The sequence below is a fragment of the Polypterus senegalus genome, chromosome 16, assembly GCF_016835505.1.
Source record: "Polypterus senegalus isolate Bchr_013 chromosome 16, ASM1683550v1, whole genome shotgun sequence".
Lineage (NCBI taxonomy): Eukaryota > Metazoa > Chordata > Cladistia > Polypteriformes > Polypteridae > Polypterus > Polypterus senegalus.
Window position 1 is genome coordinate 22,522,889 of NC_053169.1, and position 19,068 is coordinate 22,541,956.

Consider the following 19,068-nt stretch of genomic DNA (forward strand, 5'->3'; position numbering starts at 1 on the left):
CTTTTGGCCAGAACTGCACTCCAGGATGTTGCCACCCAAGTGAACAGAACACCAGGTGTCAGCGATGCTAATGCAATTACAAAGGTTCCTCTAATAACCAATCAGCATTAACACATGACTAATTAGGGAAGAGCATAGGGAGTTGGCCATTAAGATGCTGAAAATGGGGCTGTGAATAATTAAAACAAAAACAAACACAATTTCCTTCAAAAATACTGTATGAATATTCCTAGGCGATTTCAAACTTTTGTGCGATGAATTAAGGATTGAAAACCAAAGACTGGCTGAGCAGTGAGCTGGAGTGAAAACCAACAGTGACCAGGATCCCCTTCTGCATCCCAGGAGCAGACCGAGAACGCAATCTTGCTGGAATATCCAGCCGATGTCCCTAAGAGTAGAGTAAGAAGTCAGACGACACGTAGGAGCCATTTCTCTTGCTACATCATTCGTTTTTATTTTCTTTTTCTCAATCAATTTGTGTCGGCTGCCAGCTGCAGGGGTCCAGGCGCGTGTATTGCAGCCGTGTACCTTAAAAATTGTTACACAGCCCCTCCCCCCAACCAAGGCCTTGCTTTTGTTTTCTTAAACAAAACAAATATAGAAATTGCACTGGTCAATGTACAGTAAAAATGTACACTTAAGATTCCCTTTTCAAACACTGAACGTTCAAGGTCTTCCATTTAAACAAAAGACAGAATGGCTAAAGCTCCGACACAGTCAGAGACGCAGACGGAATGTGACTTCTGTAAACTACATAAATAGCGGCAGCTCTTCTCCCTTAGTGTGAAAGGTTGGGGTCACCTTTTGATAATTACCTACTCTTCTATACAGGGCGTACAGTTCAGGAATGTATGAAAATTAAATTTTGTAAGGCATTTTGGCAAGTCATTTAGTGTCTTCTGCTCCCAGTGGCTTCAAACAGAAGTTCCTTCCAGAGACTCCTCTCCTTCAGCCTGAAAGAAAGAAATGCAGTTATCATCAGTAATGGTCAAGAACGAACATCCCCGAAGTGTTGTTCTGGCGTGGACTCCCTAAAAATGGGCTGTGCTATGCTTTGCTGCTTGAAATTAGGCAGCCATACGCAGACACAATGCTGCTCAACTTGTTTCCTCGCTCCTCTCTCACAAAAGAAAAATCCAAAAAAAAAAAAAAAAAATCAAGAAGTGGAGCCAAAAAACTGAAGTGGCAACACCAAAGCCTCAGCGATAGTGATGGGCGATTCGATCTTTTTGAACAATACATTTTCAGTGAATTATGGGACTCCATTCACGAGTACAAATGAAAATCGATTCAGGAGAGCTAAAAACACATCAGCCTCCAAGTTAGATGTTTAAAAGTCACGTGCGAGTGCCGACTGTCCGATTCACGATTCTCATTCGATTCCACTCCGAGTCTCTCTAATTAAAACACGATCAGCAACCGAGCACTCGGTCTCATCATACAAGTACAAGACAGTAAACACCACATTTAAAATCAAATATTTTGCTGGTTTTGTATAAGTCATTACTGGAATTGTTTTAAGCAGAATATACAAATATTTAAAACGTTTGTCATTTTGCATGTTCAACAAATCAGTCACACAAAATAACCTTATAAAAATATTTTTCCAATTTCTAGCAATTATTTCCTTTTTAACCTACTTATGGCTCACTGAATGCACCAAGAACCGTTTCATGCATACAATCATTACCTAAGAACAAATTCATGAATCTAATGAACGAAAATCGTGCAACAAGTCACATGGTATCGATTTGTGTACAGAATCGTTGTTCTATACGGAACCCCACAGGAGTTGGGTAGGAAAAATAATCTGAACGAATTCTGTACTTAAAAATAATCCATCCAAATAAATTACATAATTCATTTGTATGGATGCTCCCAACTTTATTTTTCATGGCATGCAGTTTAGTGAACCCGAAGAATGTAGCCAGCAGATAATTTTTGGATTTAATACAGTTTTATTTTTATTGTGGACTCAAAGATTTTGGATATACTTAAGGTTTTGATTGTCAGACATGGCATTGTTATATCTTTGTCAACTCTTCATTAAAGGATAACAGATTCCGCAATAAACACACTTTGACATTGCAGTTCCTCTTCTGGTTCACCGAACCATACGCCGAAAAAAAAACTGGAGTGCAAGGGGGAGAAAAAAATAATGCGTTTCAACAAAATAAATCCGTTCCGACGAAGTTGTTCAGACAGATTAATAATTTGTACAAACAGATTCAGAATTCATTCAGATTTTTTTTGTGCGTTTGCCCAGGACCTACAGGCCTCTGTAGCTCTACAAGTCACACAATACCATTCATTTGATTTGCAAACTGAATTATTATACTAGAACAAGTAACACAGATTTCAAATGGGTCACGCACGAATGACAAGTCTTGTGCATCTGATTTGCAGAGTGAATCACCAATACTCGAGAACAAGGCACACAATTCTCATCATTTGATTAGTGAACAAGTTACAGAATTCTCATTTATAGGATTTATGAGCTTAACCACTGAATCATTACCCAAGAACAAGTTGTGCAACGCTCGTTCACTTACTCTGAATTTAGTGCCTCATTTTAATTATGCACTTTCACAATATTTTGTGCTTTTCAAGAGGCATATTATACAATATGAATTGTAATGTTTCATACAAAATCAACATTTGTGGTCCATTCAAGGGGAAAGAACATTTAAGTTATTGCTAAATCAAATGAGTCAATTCATTTTTAAACTCGGGTAGTTCGAAAGAATGAAAATCAGTAAAGTGAATCGAAATGGCAATCACTACTCTGTGAACACCAACGAGTTTACTACGTACGGAAGACTAACAACGATATTTCATGGATTTTTTACACAATTTCAGCGCTTGTGTAAATTAGGGAAAAATTTGATTTTGTCCTAAATGTAGATTTCCATCCAAAATACATTTTGTGAGAATGTTCAGAATTACTACAGGTGTGATGTATTTCCTTACCTAAAAAAAATAATCTCAAATAGAAGTTCCAAGGTGAGGCAGTTATGCTCCCAGATCATGGCACCCACGAGGGAGGACGTGTGGTTTGTCAATTAGCACAAGCAAGAAAGGACTTCACTGTACGGGAAATACTTACTGCATTAACCTACTCTTTTGTCATATTTAAAATTCCACTCTTAAAATTGAAGACCATAACGTGCCTAAAACTCAGCAGAAAAACCAAAAACTCCACGTCAAGATGGCACATATCGGTCACCGGTTCATATTTATAACCATTCACCACGAATGTTTGGGTAAAGGCCCCATATTGCTTGGCTATAAGAAGTTGAAAGAGGCTGCCAACAACTTTTTGGCAGCATTAGTAAGATGCTAGCACGTGACACACATTTGTTCTCTAGAGAAGACGGGAGTTCCCGTGGCGTCATATCCGAGAACGGCAAGCTTCGGCCATGCAAGAGGGAATGAGCAGGAAGCCCCACAGCCTTTATTGGTCCCGCTGGAGTTCTGTGCTGAACTGGAAGAGCAGTCAATGTGCACACAAATGTCATCCAGTGAAAGAAAAACAAAATTTATTTCACCCTTCTAGTAAAGGGGCACACCTAAAAAGGAAAAAAAAAAAAAAACTGCTCCAACTTGTATTCGGCTCAGGCATTTTGATGCGTCTTCATCTACCTTTGAAGGCTTAACCTTGCCCTTTGAAAAATGTCCTGCCTGTTCAGCCATGTTAATTACCTGGGGGGAGATTCTTTACTTTTAGGACGTGCCTCATATCTTATTGTATGTATATCGATATTCAGAAGCACAGCAAAGAGGAGTCAAGGTGACGCGATGTTCACCCATCCATCCATCTCACTCACCTAATCTAAATTCAGGGTCAGCCAGAGTTTGATGTTTGAACCAACTGTGCACCACATAACAGTCCATCACAGAATACACCCAAGGCTCACTGAAAGGAAAGCATCACACAAATCCTGGGAGAACTCCCAAACTGTACATACAGCAACAGGGCTTCAGAGGTGGGAGGCAGACACCAACACTGGACATTTGGTTTTCTTTAAAGTTTTGCTTCCTGAAAACTGTTGACAATTACTATAGCTGGCTTTACTATGAACACAAATATTCACTTTAGAATCAAGAAAAAAAGCTGTAGTATGTAGTGTGTTTAATCACTTAATGATGCTGAAACTTTGCATTAGTTCAGCGGAGCTTTAAAATGTTTTGCTGCCGATTTTTAATTTTTAACTCTGCATCTGATGCTTCTCGTTTGAGTGTCCAACAACAGTCGGCCAGCATTGATGGAGTCCTCTTACCCAGATGTAGATTCCCCCAAAGTCCATGTGAATCCCTTTACTCCTGTTCGACAGTAGGAGGAAATAAGCCCAAGTTTCAAGTGCAGAAAAATCTTCACCGACATTGGACTTCATTTCCTTGAATGCTTGAAGCACGCAGTCAACCAGCTGGATGTAGAGAATTCCAGAGCACCAAAACAAGAAAATACTCCTGGAATATCCTTAAATGCCTTCCATGTGATTTCTCCTGGCCTCACTGGCAGATCTTCAAACAGCTTGTCATTGAGGATGTATCCAATTTGTGGACCGACAAAAATGTCTTCCTTTACTTCTGCATCAGTTACTTGTGGAAACAAACAAACATCGGTCTCAGCTACTGAAACACTTCAATTTCATGAATGTGATGAGTGAGACAAGTGTTCACCAGTGCAAGTTTTATATATGGACAAGTGGTTTATGTCCTTTGGGAGCGGGCACGTTCTTTACTGTACAGAAAGGAGTCTTTGATTTGTGAATGGGACAGCAGTGCTAAACAGGATTTGGGCTCTCTGAGCTGCAGTGCCACAGGTTTTAGATGAGCTCAGATGTTCTAATTCAGGGGTCACCAAGTCCAGTCCGAGAGGACCACCGTGGCTGCAGGTTTTCATTCCAACCCATTTCTGAATGATTGACCCGTTTTTGCTGCTAATTAACTTTCTTTGAACTCATTTTAACTGATTTGCTCTTCAAGACTCAGACCCCTGAATTTTTTTTTTCCTTAATTAGCAGCCAAATAATAATGAGATGCAAAATGAGCCAAAACTACTGATATCCATCATACAATATCTGAAAATAAAGAAAGATGAAGATCTCAAGAACATCGATTTGTTCAGGACCCCAAAACATTTGACCAGTTCTCTTAGAAAAGAGAAAAAAAAAAATCAATTTCAGAAATGTCTGCCAATGCACCACAAGAGCAGCAACAAGCCACGGAATTAAAGAACTGATTTAATGAAGAGGAATTGGCACCTCACTAAAGCAACTGGTTGAGGCCCTGACTTAGTTGGTCTTCTGTTGGCTCACTCACTTCACATTTCATTTCTGTTTGGGTGCCATTTAAGGAAAGAAATGAAACAATTCAGAGGAATGATGAAGAAATTCAGGAGAACAAATCTTAAAAAAAGCAATCCAATTAAACAAATTCACAAAAAGTTAATTAACAGCACAAACAGGGCACACGGAAAGGAGTAGAATGAAAACCTGCAGCCACGGTGGGCCTTCAGGACCGGACTTGGCGACCCCTGTTGGCACTGAAACATTGACAGTACAACATTTCCGTTGGTTTCTTCCATGTGTACTGCATTGCCGAGGAGTACTGAAGGTTGGGCATTGCCATTGTGTGACAAGATCGCTTTCAGGCTTAACAGTGACAAAAATCAATAAAAGGATACCATTGTTGTGGGTCATAGACACAACCCAAAGATGTGCCTGGACTAATCAAAACAGAACACGTTGTGAGCGATGGTATGTTTTATACCAGATTTTAAATCCTTAATATCTCCTTTTAGTTAATTTTTGCCTCTTTGGTTATCAGCATTTGTGTTTATTAATTGTAGAATTGTGTATTATCATGTCTCTGGAGGTTGACAGTTGGCCTTACAGAAGGGATACGGCAGAATAAGCATCCATATGTAAATACCAAACATACATAACTGATAAAAACACAACCAAAAAATGAATAAAATGGACATAAAAATGGAATGTAAACAGATGTTTAGAGCTATCCTGGCCTAACAGGATACAATATACAATATTAAATGAATTATTAAACTATGAGAGAAAATAAATAAATAAAACACACAAATTGGCGATTGCAATAGAATGGTCCATGACTGGAGAATTTAAAGGGGATTTTTTTGATCAGCTGGCCAAACTCCAGAAGTTACCCTCAAAAAGTGGAAGCTAAATCTTCATTGTCCAGGGTAATCAGTCCAGCACTCCAAACTAAGCTGACCTTTGTAGATTTTTGCACTTATTAAACGTAAGGAGTTATTAAAACTCATGAATTCTGGTAGTAATGGTTAGCCTGGTCTCTTGCGTTTTCAATCACTCTTTACTGTATTTTTTAGCGATTTTAAAACTAGTCGAGGCCAGGTTTACTTTCATATTTAAAGTTACAGAACTCCGTATTAGAAGGGTTTTCAGCCAGACTGAGTCACATTGCACCCCTGTTTGGGACAACATGCCGAGTTATATGAAAAGCCAGACTTGAGGTGAGAAGAACCAAAACACAATGTGCTTTACAGACAGGCCAATAACTGCCATTTAAATAAGAGACCAGAAAATGTGTGCCATGTGTCCACGTTGGTGGATTTTCTAATAAAAAAGACAATTAAACACAAAACGGCCTGCCCTTCCACATGGCTGCCCAGAGCAGTTAAATTTCAAAATCTAGTTAAGCAGAAGGAATTTTGTGGATTCAATAATAAAAAATTAAATAAAAGAGCAGACATTAAGAAGTGCGGCTACTGCCGTCAGCAGTCAAGTGAAAGTCTGCTTTGTACAGTTTGTGTCTGGATCCAGATTAACATGGGAAAACAGTCCGCTACCAATGCTGGGCGAGACTGCTGTGTGCCAGGAAACCTCAGTAGTTGTGCCAAGTCTGAGGATGGCATTTACAGACTGCCCATCTTGAATGCAGACTAAAGAGTCAACAAATGCTTATAAGGGCATATCCCAGTCTCGCTACCGAGCACCGACCATGACACAATTTGACGACAAAGGATACAGCTTTGGTAGCAGTACTTTCTATCCAAACAGCATGGCCTGCTTTCAGGAAATTCCCTCCCTTTATCCTGTGCAGCCCCCTTTCTCTCTGAGCCTTCAATATTGAAGCCAACATACCATAGATTTACGGCCACTGGGTAAATTATTTGGAACACCAGTACAAATATTTATCCATGCAATGATTTAAATCAGCCAATCATGCGTCAGTTAATGTTCACAAACATCTGAATGGAGGATGGATGGGGAGTGCGATTCAACTGTGGCATGATTGTTGGTGCCAGAGGGGTTTGTTGGAGTATTTCTGCAATTCCTGATCTTTACAGAGAATGTTGCAATAAACAAAACACATTCCCGTGAGTGACATTGATGAGACGCCAGAGGAGAATGGCCCATCAGTAAGTGAAATAACCATTCAGTAAAACTATGGTGAGCAGCAAAGCATCTCAGAATGCACCACACACCAAACCCTGAAGCAGATGGGCTACAGCAGCAGACCACCACCACATTTGGTTGCTCCTTTGGCAGCCAAAACTGGAAAGCGGAGGCTCTTCTTAGGCACAGGCTCACCAAAAACCAGACAACCGCCCTGCTTGGTGTCAACAGTCCAGGCTGGTTGTGATGGTGTAATGGAATGGGCAATGTCTTCTTGACACACTTTGGGCCTGCTAATATAATTAATCACGGCTTGAATGCCACGGCTTATTCGAGTTTTGTCGTCGACTGTGTGCATCACTTAATGACCACAATTGACCCATCTTCTAATAGCCAATTCCAGCACAATAATGTACCATGGCACAAAGCAAAACTGGTTTCATGAACATGACAAGGAGTTCAGTGTTCAGTGGCCTCCCTGTCACCACATCTGAATCCATCAGAACATCTTTGGGATGTGGCAGAATGGGAGACCCTCAGCATGAAAGTGCAGCTGACAAATCTGAAGAAATGGCGCGATGTAATCATGTCATCATAGACCAGGATCCCAAAGGAACGTTTCCAACATCTTGTAGGATTTATGCCATTAAGAACTGAGGCTTTTGTGGGAGCAAAGGGAGGCCCTACCCAGGATTGGTAGAGGGGTCTGAATAATCTGCTCAGTGAAAGTACAATAATATTCACAATTAAAAATTAGGCTACTTGTGTTACACCAACTACCTCACCTTGAACATGAACTTAAAGAAAGGATTCTGGCCTTCTGGAGGGGAGAAGTGAACCACTCGCCTGTCTGCACTGATGGGACGGCAGCAGAGAGAGTGGAAAGTTTCACATTTCTCAGGCCTTCATCTTGGAGAAACTAAACTGGTCACAAAACACCCCTCCCATCATTAAGAAAGCACAACAGCATCCAAGGAAGCAAGATGCTCGAGGAAGTGTGGCATGCAGAAACAAACCCTGGCGAGCATCTACCATAGAGCACTGACAGGAGGGCATACCAAGGAAGAGCGCACTACAAAAAAGTGAGAAAATTGTGACAATTCTAAATTTGACTTGGATACGTCGTAGGAATGGGAGTGTCAGATGTTCACTTATTTAGTAGGATCTAACCAGCACCATCTAAAGAGAACAAAAACACACAAAGATTTCATATCATACTATACTAAACTATGAAACCGTGAACATTCTTAACATTAAATAAGAGAACTAACCTTCTTATCGCAACTAACAGTCTTTTTAGATTAAGCAGACTTTCAAAACTAAAAATGTGCAAACAATAATTAAACCTACAAAGGCAGGGGAAAAAAAATCTCCCCTTTCCTACATTAAAGAAAGTCTAACCTTAGCCAAACATGGCTGGTGTCACAGATTGCAGATACCTTTTAGTTTTGGTGCATTTTTATAATGTGTGATGACTGAGAACTTTTTTTTGTTAACGGTATTAAGTTATCCAAAGTTTAGTTCAAAAACGTCGCAGCTTCAAGAGAAGCAGCACGGTGGCCAACAAGCTGCAAGGGAAAATGACAAGAATCTCAAGAGTCGTCACTACTTCTGACAGCATGTGACTCTGAAAAAACTCAGACCTGCTGTTCTCATAAAACACCCCGGGATGGGGTTGGTTTGGGTTTGGATTGGCATATTCATCGATTCCCCCCCCCCCACCCCTATCAAAAAGGCAGCAAGTACCTTTCCCTCAAGCTGCTCTTGCAACATCTTCACCATTTCCTTCTCCTTGTAAAGCTGTTCCTGAGAACTTCTGAGAAGTTGTTGTAGTTTAACAGCTGCCTGTCCTAAATCCTTGGAAAGCTTTTTTTCCTTTTCAAGTCTAATCTGCATATAAAAAAAATAAATCCTCGTCAGCTCGAGCACACGTAATGCTTAAGGATATCCCTTTAAGAAATTGTATTTGGCAATACTGCAGAATCTGGAGCTTAACAAGAAGACGCCAGCTCCATGTCATCAGCAATGTGCGTCTGTTATAGCAGCCACTAGGATGTAGAAATGGTAAAGTCCTCATTTGGCACAATTTGAACATTAAAATGTCAGGCCTCTGAAACAAATGCTTGACAGTTTTCTGAAAGATTTAATAGATTTATATTTTATCAAAAAAAAAATAAATCCAATACCAAATGAAAGCAGGCAGCACAGTGGCACAGTGGTAGCACTGCTGCCTCACAGTAAGGAGATCCGGGTTCACTTCCCGGGTCCTCCCTGCGTGGAGTTTGCATGTTCTCCCCCGTGTCCGAGTGGGATTCCTCCTGGTGCTCCGATTTCCTCCCACAGTCCAAAGACATGCTGGTTAGGTGCATTGGTGATCTTAAATTGTCCTGGGTGTGTGTGTGTGTGTGCTGGCGCCCTGCCTGGGACTTGTTCCTGCCTTGCGCCCTGTGTTGGCTGGGATTGGCTCCAGCAGACCCCCTGTGACCCTGTGTTAGGATATAGCGGGTTGGATAATAACTGACTGACCTACCAAATTAAATTTTTTTTTTTGGCTAAAATTTGCTCCAAACAGCTATTGGTTTGGGGGTCGTAGCTAATAAACAAATATTCACGTCCATGTTACTGCATTTTACAAGGAATATCCACAAGCAATAGAATGAAAAGAGTGCATCAAAAGGTTTTGCTCGTTTAATATAATGGATTATCAAAAATCCGTTTTCAAGTCGGTCCTTGAGTGTGTATTTTAAGAGATGGACAGGCAGACTCACACTAGCTTATGGTTGCTTGCATTCTTCAAGCTTCGAGGTCAGTTTGATTACTGATAAGGCTCCTGTGAATAAAAGGCCAGGATCTTAGCAGAGGCTTGGTTTAGATATTTCTTGCGCTTTCCCATTGGCAACTAAGTTGTCAAATTTTCTGAAATCGAACTCGTGCGACAACTTGTCAAATATGCTGCCATATAAAATGTGCATCATCTCTGGGTGCATACAAGGCATTTCAGTTGGCAGACGTGTAGTGTGGTAACTGTTGGTGGCCGGCTGCAAACCCACGACACCTCGATTACAAATGTTCAGCATATTTACAGCATTAGCTGAAGGACTCCTGAAGTAGTAGCTGCTCAGCCAAGGCCTAAACATGGAGAGTGGAGCGCTAAAGAGGTCAGAGCTACAAAAAATAGTTTGGTCCTTCCTGGGAATGAGTTGATGGTCGCATATGAATGGTGCAATGCCATTGTTTTAGTTCTTAAATTAAAAGGGCTTGAAAGACTTAAAATGTAACTGTCACATTAGTCCTCATCACAAGCCCAAAAAAAGTATTGTATCTGCAATAGTGGAGATGGCCGACTCTTAGAATTTTATATCCTTATTTATCTGAAAATTTATTACCGAACTCTGCATGGAGTACAGAATACAGAAAAGAGTTTGATTAAATTATTTTAATATCTCCAGCATGACATTATTTGTACTCTTGTTAATGACAGTTCACAGCTGTTAAGATATTGGCTGCATTATTTATGGATTCTTACTGTAGCTGTGTTAGAGGACAGGCTGCTATTCACAGTTGCCTACAGCATCATTTCCTATTAATGCTGCTTTTCATGTTTAATAATTTGACAAAAATATTCATTTATATAAGCACCACTAAATAGGCCTCTATTTTGCATCTACCACTTGTGTAAAGCGGACATAAAGCTTCTTTACTGAGCAGCTTCAACCGTTAAAGAAATCCTGCACATCATGGAGCAAAGGGAATATAATCTCAAGTAAAAAAAAAAATTATTACTACTACTATGGGCGGCACGGTGGCGCAGTGGTAGTGCTGCTGCCTCGCAGTTAGGAGACCCGGGTTCGCTTCCGGGTCCTCCCTCGTGGAGTTTGCATGTTCTCCCGTGTCTGTGTGGGTTTCCTCCGGGCGCTCGGTTTCCTCCCACAATCCAAAGACATGCAGGTTAGGTGGATTGGCGATTCTAAATTGGCCCTAGTGTGTGCTTGGTGTGTTTGTGTGTGTCCTGCGGTGGGTTGGCACCCTGCCCGGGATTGGTTCCTGCCTTGTGCCCAGTGTTGGCTGGGATTGGCTCCAGCAGACTCCCCGTGACCCTGTGTTTGGATTCAGCAGGTTGGAAAATGGATGGATTACTATTACTACTATTTTATAGCATACCAGTCTGGTTTTCCTGGTGTGTGCCAGGCTGGACAGACGAGGCTATTCCATTCTCAACACCTTCTACCCCCACCACAGGTATTTCCCAACACCTATGAGACCATTCAAGAGATGATATCCTTGCAGTATGACCCCTTGGGTTTCCTCATATATATTCCACATATACCCAGAGGCTCTCAGGGGTCACCCTAACTATATGCCCAAAACTCCTCAATTGGCTTACTTGAAACTGAAATCACTGTTTCCACCTCTAAGGTTTCCCATAATTCTGCACCACGAGCAATCAGAGCAACTGTGAACCCAATTTCCCTCTGTAACAAATCAGAGAAATGGGCATCAGTGAACAATGTATGTGAAGTCCAACACAAAATAGGCCAATCATATAGCGCAGGAACCAAGAGTAAGAGGAGAGAAACAAACATGGATAACTCTTCACAGTGAGAAAAGGCTCAACTCGATTGCTTCACACTTAGAGTGGACACATGTTCAGACACAGATGCTTTCATACCCTTGTCAGGAAAATGGAGTGAACAGCAAGTTATCTTGTGAACCTGAAGAAATCCGCAATGGAAACTTCCAATTATTGACTGAGGCTTACAATGAACAGTGCAAGTGTCATGAATGGGTTTTTGAATGGCACAAGTTGGTGCTCAGAGGAGCCCATTTTTTGTCAGTAAAAGATGTGTAGCGGGGCTACACAGTAATAGTATATTCTACGTGTGTGCGGAGTGCATGTTGTTTTCATCGCCCCATTTACTGCCCGTTATGTGTACGTCAGTGAATGTTGTCCCCGTAAGTGCAGAGGGGACGGATGATGGAGAGAGACCGCAGCCCCAGGACAGAAATCAACTGTTTACACACCAGTTACGTCTGGGACATTTTACATTTAAAAAAAAAGAGGAGGAGGTGGAGAAGAGAGAGAGAGAGAGAGAGAGAGAGAGAGAGAGAGAGAGAGAGAGAGAGAGAGAGAGAGAGAGAGAGAGAGAGAGAGAGAGAGAGAAAAGAAGACAATTTATCCAACCATCTACAAACTCATTACTGCTATTCATTGCTTTATTCCACTGCCTGCTTTTTCATCTACTGATCATCACGACAACCAGAGCCGAGAGACCTCGGGGTTGAAGTCATTTCAACCATTGCCAGGACATTTACAGTGAAGTCGTTTTGTTGTCGGGAAGCACCACCATAACACCACAACCAGTTTCTATACCGCCGGACTTATATTTTGGGACACATTGGTTCACCACATTTTCAACTGCTGTGTTTTTCAGATCAATGTTTGTATTGGTGTTGTGTGCTTTTGTTAATTGTTTGGGGGCAAGGGAGGGTTTATTATAAATATGTGTGTGTGTATTATATATTATATATTAAATATTATTATAATATATATTCTATATTAAATCTCAGCCCACACTAAAACCATTAAGAATGCATATGACAAATGCTTGCCTACATTGGCTAAAAAAATCCTTAAAGGGATGTTAACACCACCGGTCACAGAACTGTAGCAACTAGTAAATTTGCATTTTGTGCACGTATGAAGCATTGAAACTCTACAAAATACAATTTACATGCATACAGGTAAGCAACACGACAAGCTCTACAAAAACCAAGGGGGTATTTTTCGTACGTGGATTACTCGTTTAGCCAGATGTAATTGTTGACGATTTGGCATGATCCTGGATCTGGATTGCTGGATGTGTTGTCATAGCAGCACATCCAAATCCTCAAACCTGCTCCGAGCTCCCTATGTAAACAAGGATTAGCTCACACACTTAATCAGTGTCCGTGCATGGAAAATCACTCAGTCATGACTTCGCCGTTCACAAATGAGTGACCAATTGATATCGGTGCGCAAATTATAAGAGAATTTTATATAGAAAGGGTTTTGGGCAAGATCCTTTATTGCTCCTGGAGGAAATTTTAGAAACATACCGCTTTAGCCAGGGAGGGAATATTGTACCTCAAAGATTTATTAGCACCTTATATTCGAAGTCAAGCTAAGTGAACTTGGGCTTTTGCATCCATCCATCCATCCATACAGTAGGCGATGCAGAAAATCTATCTAAAAGTGCAGTTTGCCAAGCAATTAGTAAAGTCTGTTTGACTCTGAAGTATTTCCTAAGGGTTCTCATAGTGTTTCCTGAACACCTGCGTGTGCAGACAAAAGAAGTGTTTCATGCCATTGCAATGACCATCTTTTACCTGAAATGAAGTGACCACTGCATCATGCCACTGGTTCTGAGGAGGAGCTTCCCCCTGGAATGCACTCAGAAACAAGACAATGGGCATTTTGCTGGAGAGCCAACTCTTCTGCAGGGGTTAGGGCTGGACCACGTGGACCTACACCTTTTTGCTTGTCTGCCATCTTATTAGCTTTAAAATTAATGTTTTTATATGATATGATTCTTTATGTCAACAATTCTTTAAATAGTTATATACCAATATTTACCAGTTTGAAGTATATTCTTGTACTTCACTTTAACCTGTTCCCATGTTCTCCTTGTGTTCACGTTTGATCTGGAATTATGACATATTAAATAATAATTAATCTGACACATAGGAAATGAAACGCTGCTTTCAGCAAGTACAATGCACACGTGTTTAATTTGTCGGCCACTTTTTGCCAGCTGTCTTTTCTGGTTTGGGCTGCTTTTGCAAGGTTACCCCTTGTGCATATTAAATCTTGAAATCCTTCGAGTAACACACACACACACAGTGTGAAAAAAATGTGCCCGTTCTTTGGTCATTTAGTTGCAGCCTATCAAAGACTTGCTAATCATGTTTTCTAGACTCAATATATGTGGGCTTTTCACTCCATGCGGGCGTACGCAATCATCTCAGATGATTAGATCCAGCTAAACTAATCTACTATACCGCTGCGTTTGAAAAACCGACTTATTCCAGATGAGTTTCACCGGCAATAACTCATTCAAGGCGAGGCATCTGATCTCGGATGATTTAAGCGACGTACGAAAAATACCCCCAACTCCTGTGTCGGTGCTGTTGGAATGTTTCGTTAACGTGAAAAGTGACCAGTCAAGAAATGAGACGTAGTTAGTAAGATCCAAACAGTGAAGGGCTACATAATAAGCACAAACAAGTCAAAACATGATTAGAGTCTACAGTTTCCAAAGTTTTGTGGATATAGCTTGTATAGTGAGCTCCTCATTTGACACACCAAAAAAAAAAAAAAACAACACAACCTATGGTGGCAACACTCCACATTTAGGCGCTAGTTTTATTTCTCGCTTGACGTGGAGAGCTGCAGCATAGGTGTTCCTGACAGTCGACTAAATAAGCATGACATTAAGAATGTCATGTAAAGAGCAAAAATTATCAGCTACTTTGGCCTTTGAAAACCACCCTCTATCACTTGTGTTATAGTTTCAGATCAGTGAACAGCCGAGTAGCCAACACTAGCCATTGCTTTTACATGATCATTTGTACACCGCCAACTTCATTTCTGAACATTTAACTTGGGAAATAACTTGCTTTTTTTGCATAAAAAGGAGCAAGTACACAGCTCGAGTGTTGGCAATAATTTTAAAAGCCAGCAACTGATTATTCAAGTTTAAGATGCACAATCAGTCAACACACAAATCCGATTTTGTGCGAGAACAGTGAAAAACTATTTCTGAATCATGTCTGAATATAGTTACCTTTAGTTGAGCTATATTTTCACTACTAGGAAGGTCAGCACCTCCAGCTGCTTTCAGCGAGTCCAGCTCAGCTTGCAGGTTTGACACAATTGTCTGAGCCTATTTGAAAAATAAATACACACAGTGTCAGACACCATTTAACTAACCAAAAATAACTCTTCCCAAAGCTTAACATTGAGTGAATTAAAAGGAATGGTTTCTTCCAACGTTAAACATTTGTCTGTTAACAGCAGAGATCACACCAGCGAGAGAGAGAGGAGCGCGAGAGAGAGCGCGAGAGGAGCGCGAGAGAGCGAGAGAGCGAGAGAGAGAGAGAGAGAGAGAGCGAGAGAGAGCGCGAGAGAGAGCGCGAGAGAGAGCGGAGAGAGAGCGCGAGAGAGAGCGAGAGAGAGCGCGAGAGAGAGAGAGAGAGAGAGAGAGAGCGCGCGTGCGCTTTTCCTGTCTTGCACTTTAGGATTGCCGAGACTGGCTCCAGCAGCCCTGTATCAGTGGATTAAGAAGATGAAGGATATGTGGAGAAAAAGAAGTGGCTGAATTGAAGATAGGACTCTTGCCTCTCCTCATTCCTTGGACAAGTCTTACATTCAAATAGGAAAGATCTTTTGAATCTATTTCCTACTCGGATTTTACAGAAGCATTTAATTAAAAAAAAACATTCACAAAATAAATAAATAAGTCATTTTGCACTTTGTGAGCCATACAACTGGATGACCTGGCATGTAAATTTGACATGATTAAACACAACATTAGATAGTATTGTTTGTCGTCCAGCATTTGGTCACCATAGGCTCCATTTCTATTAGAAAGATGATTATCTCCCTTTTCCATGACAACAAGATTAAAAATTGTTCTCGCCCATCACTACAAATCACATGGGCGAACAAACACACACAAATAAAATTGGCACATCCCTTTAAAAGCATTTACCTACATTTGACACTCACCTGCTCAAACTCTTCAGCCAGTGTCTGATTCTGCACGTGCTCATGGTTTAGTTTTTCAATAGTTTTCTCAAGCTTTGACTGCAACTGGAAATATCAAAATACAATGTTAATCAAAAAGAAACCTAAAAAGTAGACGACCTGACTGCCTAATGGCTGTAGATTTTACAATAACAAACATTGTACATAAACGATAAAACACAAGACCAATACTTAAGTATCACATTTCTGGTGTGTATAAAGGTACTCTGAAGCTTTAAAAACAATTGGGTGTATTAATGCCTCTAAAGAGGAACAAAACTGATAAAAAATGTAAACCAATAGAGAACATGATCTTGTTTTGCTCTGGACTGCTTAAAAGATACGACTGACAAAAAAAAAAAAAAAAAAAAAACCAAACAAACAATGAATCTTTGTACACTGGACTTTCTAATTTTAAAATCACTTTCACACGTTAGCCATTCAGTACTGGATTTAACCCTGAACCGCTCCATTTTGGCACCTTGGTTTATTTCTGCTTGTTTGCGTTACTACAAGCAAGTCACCCTTTATTCCGTTTCACATCCATCTAAAATTCTTAGTTCATACACTTTATTTTTGTCTGGCAAACATGCCTGGAAATGGCAGTGTGCCCCATGTGACAACCCCACATCAATTCCAAATATCTAGCTGCTCGGTCTTTCCTCCCTTTTATTTTTTTTTACTTTAAAAAAAAAGAGTAGCATCAAAAAAGTCAAATTCAGTTCACTGGTGTATAAACAATAAAATGTAAAAGCTTCCAAGGGGTTACAATATTTTTTATAAACACTGTGCAAGTACACAACTCTGACCCAAGGCACCTAACACTGTTAGGGTTAGTACATAAAAATGGACTGCGCAGAAGTACAGACAATGTAACCAATGACAGAAAAGGGTTTTGAGCTGCGATTTTAGACGTTAACATTAGCAGAATGTGATGCACAGATCGTGGAGAAGAGATGGGAAATTTTGATAGAGGTGTTGGCATGGACAAACACTTCAACAGAACACACTCGTTTTGTGTCAGGTAGAACAAGGCATACATTTTTAAAAAATGAGAAATTAAGCTATCAGTTTTGATGGCCCAGTGGCATGCAAATATTTAGGGCCTACAGGTAAATTAAAAATTAGTAACTTGCAGTGTCAGGTGAGCTATAATCGTTGGTATCTCTTTATTCTACTATACAAGAGGTGCAAAGCAGCATTCCCTACCACAATGGTTTTCCAGATTTTACCATAACTAACCTAAAAATGTACAGGAATTAAATGTTCCATTATCCTTAAAAATTACACCACCAATAAGATAAACACCACATAAGTCTGCATAAAGCAGGCATGACTACCAGAAAACCGCAAAAGGTAAAAAGAGGAAATACTATACAGCATGAGTTATGCAAGACCTCAACTGAAATGCTTCCTGATGTTGCAATTCCAAGGTTACAAAATCGTGCGAGGTTGTGAGGACTGTTGCAGAATTTCCTTCAGGAAGTGATGGGGACAGCATATAAAGTGAAATCTACATTACTTTTAGAATGATCCCAAAGAAAGCCACACACTTGCATCTTAAAAGTTGTCTGATTCTGGGAAGAACTGAATGATCTGCACTAATTTTATTATATAGACACTTAAAGCTGCATACAATATGAGATTTTATAAAGGTAAATGGGATCTACTTTATGTCATACCTTATTGGTGAAAATTAGATGTGGTTGGCATACAAGCCACAACGAGATATGGTGCCAAAAAACAATCAAACCAACAAAAGATCCAGTGACACAGCCAAGATTTCTTTGCAGGCCTGCCTGCATGTTGATGCCGGACTTCTTTCTGCCAACACGTTATGGCTGCCCACACATGCAGATGTAATGACATAAGCAGCAGCAGCATCTTAACATCCTGCCATGGCTCCAGTTATTGACCGCAGCAGTTACATCCTGCATAACACCTCTAGGAATCATCATCTTCTTTTGGCTCCTCCCGTTAGGGGTTTCCACAGCAGATTCTCTTTTTCTACATCTTCCTGTCATCATCCTCTTGCTCAGTCACACCCTATCACCTTCATGTCCTCTCTCACCACATCCATAAACCTTCACTTAGGCCCCCCTCTTTTCCTCTTGCCTGGCACCCTTTTCCCCCAATATACCCAGCATCTCTCCTCACCTCTAGGAACCTACACTTATAAAACTAAACAATGTTTTATGCACAATAAATCAATTTTGAATATGTGGACTTGACTTAATCTCTCTAAAACAAATTTCCTGATTGTTTTGTACGGTTTCGTTTCCTGCAAATGTTACTATAAAATTAGATTTTTATACCAGCCAGAATTTTTGCTTTTCACTGAAAAGACGCACACTTCCAAATTAAAATAAATAAATAATGAAGTGGAAACACGAGCCCATGAGGAATCCAGGCATACTTGTATAAGAACATGAAGATGCGAACCTGCATAGTGGCTTCACTTTGCATGTGTGCAAAATGGGAAGCTCTGTGCTGAAGGCAGCAACCTCTGAAAATGATTTATGGGTTTATGTTGGCTCAACATCATCTAAACAAAGGGCAGAAGCAATTAAAAAGGCAAAGACGACATTAAGTTACTATCCATTGTAAAAATTGAGCATCGCGTTTCTTGATTTATTTTCATCAGACTGTATAATGCACTAGCAAGGCTGGATCTGGAGTATGGTGTGCAGGCATCGCTGGTCAAGACATAGCAGTACTTGAAGCTGAGCAGTGGTGATCATCCAGGATTTAAGAACATGTTGTATTCTGACAGGCCCAGAATTACACCCGTTTATTCAGAAGAGATGACGGTGTGGCGACCTTATCCAAGTCCTCAAAATTCTCAAAGACATTGATAAAAGTACATCCAGTAGAATTCTTTCAACT

The 19,068-nt window shown here is 40.4% G+C and overlaps 1 protein-coding gene across 3 annotated transcripts in view; it reads right to left on the minus strand.

Annotated features, from left to right (window-relative positions):
• Positions 1-425: 425 nt before the first annotated feature.
• The window catches only part of LOC120516759 (ribosome-binding protein 1-like), a 92,612-nt gene continuing 73,969 nt past the window's right edge, over positions 426-19,068 (minus strand). For 2 of the 3 annotated variants that reach the window (XM_039738673.1, XM_039738672.1), the window contains 4 exons: positions 16,165-16,248; positions 15,221-15,319; positions 9,144-9,287; positions 426-953 (listed from right to left, as the gene is read on the minus strand). In XM_039738673.1, coding sequence (XP_039594607.1) covers positions 915-953; positions 9,144-9,287; positions 15,221-15,319; positions 16,165-16,248 — 366 coding nt within the window. In that variant the 3' untranslated portion in view covers positions 426-914. The remainder of the gene's footprint in view (positions 954-9,143; positions 9,288-15,220; positions 15,320-16,164; positions 16,249-19,068) is intronic. The other variant, XM_039738675.1, reaches the window with a different exon arrangement.